The sequence below is a fragment of the Monopterus albus genome, unplaced genomic scaffold (assembly GCF_001952655.1).
Source record: "Monopterus albus unplaced genomic scaffold, M_albus_1.0 scaffold59.1, whole genome shotgun sequence".
In the NCBI taxonomy this organism is placed as follows: Eukaryota; Metazoa; Chordata; class Actinopteri; order Synbranchiformes; family Synbranchidae; genus Monopterus; species Monopterus albus.
Window position 1 is genome coordinate 2,236,804 of NW_018127939.1, and position 6,798 is coordinate 2,243,601.

General features: G+C 41.2%; 1 protein-coding gene across 1 annotated transcript in view; it reads left to right on the forward strand.

Moving 5' to 3' along the window:
• The window catches only part of uri1 (URI1 prefoldin like chaperone), an 8,413-nt gene extending 7,280 nt beyond the window's left edge, over positions 1–1,133 (forward strand). The window contains 2 exon segments of the mRNA XM_020602961.1: positions 1–118; positions 372–1,133. The exon segment at positions 1–118 is cut by the window's left edge and continues 27 nt beyond it. Coding sequence (XP_020458617.1) covers positions 1–118; positions 372–557 — 304 coding nt within the window. The 3' untranslated portion in view covers positions 558–1,133.
• The last annotated feature ends 5,665 nt before the right edge of the window (positions 1,134–6,798 follow it).

Below are 6,798 nucleotides of genomic sequence, written 5' to 3' on the forward strand. Positions count from 1 at the left end.
TCGGGTGGTTGGACGCAGCTTCAGCCACGATGAGGCGATGCACAGCGACACCAGTGACGGCGTTACGGAGGAGGACAGCTCCACAGCTGTGCCACTCCTCCCTGCTAGCCGATTTGAGGTAAAAATTAAATAAAAACATGGGTTTGTTTCAGCAGATTTCAATGTAGTTTCTTCGTATTTACTCTGGTGCAGACCTATATTATGAAACAGTTTATGTAAATTACGCCTTTGAGCCTCATATCCTTTAATGAGAGCATAACAGAGCTCCCACAGAAACCTCTTTTAAGTTAAACTGGGAGTTGCGTGTGGTCAAACTGCTATTAAATGTTAGTCGCAAGAGACGATGTGAACATGAAAGCCTCTCTCTTTAGGCCTTTTCAGGTACAGTAATAGAAAAGGAGCCAATGCCCTCAGCTGTCCCCCATCTGACCATCACTCCACCAGCATTGCCGACCATACTGGAGAGGAAACAGGAGGAAGTGGCGCCTGACATCGCCTCACCCCAGCAGGCCCCGAAAAGGGTGTCAAAGTTTAAAGCTGCCAGGCTGCAAAAGTAGCAACTGTTAAGCAAATAACCATATTTCACAATAACTTCTTCTCTCCTTTTTTTAATTACTTCTTTATTTCTTTTACACAACTGATGGACTGGGCAACAAGTCGTCCTCTCCTTTCTCTCACCTCTTTCACTTGTAACTATACAGAAACTCTGTATATATGATTGTTTGGTAAGAAAAAGTACAGTAGCAATGTGAACTGATCAGCCTTTTGTGAAACACTGCTTTATATCAAGCCCCAAACACTGGGAAGTGCAGTCTTATTTTCTTATCTACTGCAATGTTTAAGTGGCACTTAACAGTTGTCCATCTTTCTGTGGGGCTTGTTTAAACAGTTCTCGTGTGTTTACGTCTGCAGTTTTTATGGTGATCCATACTACTGCTTCTGCAGGTAGGATTCTAGGGGATCCCACGTAGTTTCCTTGTTGTTTCTTTTTCAAATATTGATTATTAAACAGACTCAAGTGCCCACTAGCTCTCATATTACCTTCTCTTAACCTCTCGAATGTATATATTCCTTTATGTAAACAAAAAATATAACTTGACAGAAAGTGAAAGGAAAATAAATGATTTTGATTAGAACCCGTTTGAGGACTTCTATTGTTACACCGGATAGTAATAGTAACACATTTTTGTTCATGATGCCAGGTATAAATTGTTTGTCTTTAAACAGCTATTACCAGATACTGACTGAGCTAATACAGCGTTTTATGAATTATCGTTTACATCTAGTGAATTTCCTGTTGTGCATTAAAATTTGAAGAGCTAAGTAAAGCACCAACCCAAATCGCAGTCAAACCCTCTAAGGGAGCAATAACCTTTTATCTAAATTTGTGAAGCCAATCAAACACAAAAATGCCTTCTCCAGCTAATAAAAGTACAGTCCAACAGCAGCCTTAATGGAAGGGTTATGAATTTCCAGGCTGTCTGCTCCTAATACAAATCAAGTTTAGCATGGGCTTAAAAGCAAAAATGAACTGCTGAAGATCTATCTTACAGAATAAAAGTTGTAATTGGTGGCTGCAACCTGTGAATGCACATGATAATTCACCACTAAAATACAGACCACACACCTGTTGAGGTGCCCTGCGAGAGGATATGTGGACGATGGTAAATGTCTGCCAACTGGTTGAGCAAGATGAGCTCTTAGATAACACCCTTAAAACACAATGACACATGAAAACTTTACAGAAACATGATAAAAAGTATACAGTCCTTGTGTGGTTATTTTTTATCGCAGATGAAATACAGAATAGATGAGCTCTATAAATGGACAAGATTTAACTCATGACTGCAGAGGAAACAATGCTCTTTATATTTGTTAGTTTATATCTTGTTTATTATTCGATGCAACTCTGAAGTATTCCAATCTAAATCCAAGATTTAAAATTCCTTGCACAATATGTATATATTTATTTATTGCTGCAGTCTATGAGTGTATGGAGTTATTTGCAATCATTTTTTCAGCCCAGACCAATGTATTAAGAAGCAGGTGAAGGAACATGTTCTCTTTGTTTTGGAACATCATTTTGATTCTTTGTGGGGCAGCTCCTTCAGTATACACCACTCTTCTTCATCTCTCTCCCAAACAGCTTTAATTAAAGTTGTGGCTTCTAAGTTGAAAGGCTATCACAACCCGTTTATTTAAATGGTGGGAGTGCAGGTCTCTGCTAAGAAGCTTTTAAACAGGTCCTGAGGTGACTGCCCCTACCCCCGCTCTTCATCAGGATTATTTCTCCAATATGAAAATCCAGGTAGCATGAGACAGATTAGACTATGCTTAACATGCTGTGCTGTGTTGGTGAGACACTGATCAATGGACTTAGGTTAAGCTGTGAAGGTACATGCTGGAACATGGCTGAACTACGTTTCAAAGAACTCTAGAATGCAAACTATGTAATGAACTGGAACACACGTGAGATCTACATTTCAGGGATTAAGAGGGATTTTAAGAGTTGTGTGATGAAAGGTTCAAGCAGGCATTGTTGTCCAGACAGGTGCTTGGGTCTGAGAAGACTTAGCTCCATATGTCTGACGAATGGATAAAACAGCAACCTGTATATCTACGTCTCTGCTATTTGAACATGAAGACCCAAACATCTGTTACACTTATGGCCTGTAAGAAAACCTGTTTTGTTGATGTGGTTATTGCTCTTTGTTTATTCCTTAGGTAGCGATCACAGGAGAGGAGCAGATGTTCAGGTGATCCATGGTGATGTCACGGCTCTGCAGCTGTAACCCTGGATCCTCACACTTATTACATTCCCTCAAAGTAATTCTGAGTTCAGTAAATGAAATATGTTATGTAGGTTGTTGTCAGTTTTCCGTTTTGTAGGCAAACCATTAATCGGTTAATTAAGAAAATCACAGGCAGTTCGATTGATAATGAAATAACCATTATCTGCAGTTTTAATGACTACAATATAGGTGGTCTGCTTAAAAACTCAAAAACCTATAAATGCTTTAACCTCCAATCCAAGAAAAACATCAAATGAGCATCTGTCCTAATATTTTATATATAAACAGCAGCAGCTCTCCATCACAACAACAAAACCCAGGACCTGTTGCCGTGACAGCATCCTTTATGTTGGGTTTCACTTTAGTTTTTATAACTTTGTGGTTATGTCTACGATTTGGTTCCCTAAGAGGAGTACGTTTGGGACGCATTAATTGATTTATTATTTTTACTTATTGATTTATCTTTCTGGCTTTCTTGTAGAATAACCTACTGTAAAGGTCAAACGGATGGTAGAAGTGTGAGAGATGTTACAAAACATCCAGTCAAGCTTCCCAAAAGCTGATTTACTGAGATACACTCATCCTTTGTTACCTTATATGCCAAACGATACGATCAGTGTGTGTCGCCTAAAACACAAAGCAGCCGCAGCAACACAACCTACAGTGTCAGCATATGGAAAAATCTGCATCGTTGTGTGCCTATAAAAGTCCTCAGACTGGTACAGGTGGAGCCATCACACTTTCACACAAGTTTTTTTTTTTTTAAGAAAATAAAAGTCCCGCTCTTGCAGGTAAACCCCTTAGCCTACCAAATTTGACACGCATAATACCACATAATACTTCCACATGCACGGATTTCAGAGGAAGGATTGATTATGTCAGCGTGCCGGAGACGGCAAAGCACATTTTACGCACGACGCCAGTCGGTTACACATACACACCAGCGGCCAGATGAGGGAGACATACAGCTTAGGGACATGGCGAAGTATCCCGAGTAATTCTTTATAAGATTTCATACCTCTTTCTTCAACTGGAAATACGACAGACCGAAGCGTACTGCTGCCTTTGTCTGGGAAAAGGGTTTAAATACATTTTTTTAAAGAGAGGAAACCACAGTTGAAGGGGAACTCTGGGTCCGACTGTGCTGGGCGTATGTGATAAAGCGTGTGAAACGTAGGTCCGTCAGTCAGCAGTCAGTCATCCAGTTCAACATCACTCTCCACTGAACTCCAGCTGTCACCTCGTGTTCTCGGCGTCTCCTCGGACTGACCAGGTAAGAGGAATTCCCTGGCGCTCTCTAACATTTACTCAAGTTATTTGCGAAAAGTGAAAGACTCTTCTGATAGACGTGCGTTTCCCAGAGCTGCCACTGTGAAAAGTAAGTAATGGCGAGGGCTAAAAGGTGACCAAGGAATTCAGTTCGATATGTTGTAAAAAATTAGACGAGAATGCAGAAAACAGCAGATGTGTGTTTCCTGTGTGTTTACGTAGACCACGAACATGTTCCATAATGTTTTCATGACAACCTTCCATCATATGGCATAAGCCATTACGGTGTTTAAATATATATTGATGTCAGATTGTCAGATGACAATTTAGATGAATCAGTCCTATCATTAAATAGTATAAAAGACCACCAGACCCCGTACAAAATACGGGCTAATGAAGTTGTGTTGCTGTGACTGAGAATAACGCAAGGTGTCTGATCATCACATACAGTTTGCCTGATGTTTAGTTATTAAAAGCAACGAGTATCTTAAAATCAGTCACACTATGCACAGATTTTGAGTTGCACAAGGCAGTCTCTGGGATGTCACGCTTTATCTATGGTAACCTTTATTGTTATTATTATTTTTCCTGTCACCTGTGCGTAGTGGCACAGCTACTTTCAAAGCCGCCCTCCTCACCCTCTGCACACCCCCCCACCACCACCGCTCCTGTTTCCAAATGCTCTCCTTTGAAGCGATGATGCCCCATCTGTCATATGTGAGCAAAGAGAGACCATGCTCTGCTCTTCTCAATTACTGAATTCTCCTCATGCCAGCTCCGGTGGGACAGGAGGAGGAGCAGGTGGATGGCAGTCAGTACGATCAATCAACATGAAATATTCAGCTTTGAATATACACATCATTTACTGCTGCTGTTGCTGCTGTCCTTGTTAGAAACACCCCAAACACAGTTGGGGCGTTTGTCTTAAGCGCTTCGTAACCATGTGTACACTGACAAAGTTCCTGATGGAATATTGGGCCTGTGAATGTCCAGGTGACACCATCCTTTTTAAATGTAAAACTCTAGCTTGTAGGAAGAATGGTGTGGAAATGATTGTAATTGAGATGAAATTAGAGAGAGGGAGGGTGAGTGGATGAAACTGTATTAAATGTAGTGGCACAGCCATTTTCTCATTATGCTGCAGTAAATTCATGCAGATTACATGACAAAGCTCTGCTTGGCAACTTTCTCCCCTGATAGAAGCACTTGTTTGAACATGAGGCACATGATTTGAATATCTATAATCCATGCTGAAATCAACAGGCCAGATGAACTTTTTGGCTCCTTCTTACCACCACATTGAGCAGGATTTTCTCCTTCAAAAATGCCTAAGCTATTTAGACTTAGGCTTAAAATTACTTGCAAGGGGAAGCAAAAAGTGAGGCACAAGTTATTTGATTTGTCTCTCCCATTCAAACCTGAGAAATCCTGAAACTTTCACTCTGAGGGAAAATCTGAACCTTCCCAGTCATTCAAACTTTTCAGGAAACTTTTCCTCTCCTAAGTGTCTGTGTTGTGATAATAATATCTGTGTGATATTGCCTCATGAAATTTGCCTGAGTACCATGGCCCTAAGTATTTGAGCTATGAGGCAATACAGTGAAAAGCATAGCCCCCTCATATGAGAACACAACAGTGAATAATTAATAACCTTGTTCCCAATTCCAGGAAAACAATAGCATATTGTAGGAACACTGCACTAATTTAACTAGAGGATTGTGTATATGGCTGTGTGGGGGTGGGGGGGTGGGGGGTGCAGTTGACAACTTTAACAAAATGTGGAATGCATCGCCATTGTTACAAAGCATGTCTGAGTGAGTTTACTTACTCTAGCTACTGTAGTTTTGCACACTTTTTGTGCTCCTGTGCTGTATGTGTATATACTGGAGTGTTGCATGCTGTATAATATTGTAGTGCAATGTTGTTTGCCTTTGAGATTAATCAAAACCCATTAAATACCCCTCTCTCACCTGCTGGCAGTATGTGAGGTGGAAGTGCACATGCAGGAAGCTATTTTCCACAGGCCTCCTCTCTTGGCTGTCAGCTCCCATTAAGGGGGAAGGTGTCATATCTGTAACACAGCTGAGTGCAGATGGCAGAGTGGAGGGGATGGCTCACCGATTTAAACAATGATTAATGAACGGAGATGGAAAACAAATTACATTGGACTATTGGAGGCAGGGAATTGTTTTTATGAAAATGTTAATTGTGTCTGCCAGGCTGATACCAGGAGTGGGGGGAAGGGCGGAGTGAGGGCAAGGCAACGAGGCAACCAAGGGGCTACTGATACGTCTACTACTCCCCTGGCTCAGATTATCGGCGTGTCTCAGCATGCAATGTTTAATACCATACCTCGGCTTTAAGACCTCTAAAGCGCCATAACTTTCAAGGTTTGGCTTTTTATGATGAACCCCATGAAGAATTGTCGCCCACCACTGCACCAATTAGCGTTATCTCTAATAATAAGTGGTTGTAAGTGACGAGAGAAGGCGCCCTGTTCTAGTTGTAATTATTGCAGGCGGGTGCAGCTGCACTACTTAGGGAGATGATGATAATTATTTTTCTTTTTTTTCATTGCGGCTTGATTATTTAAGAGCATCATACACTCATCAGAGTAATCAGGAGAGAGTGATTAGTGAAAATCCACGAGGCTAACAGCTGCCACATTAAACACTTGCCTCTGTTGCCAACACACAGAGGCAGAACCCTTCCACACAGGACAGAGACGAAGGAAAGC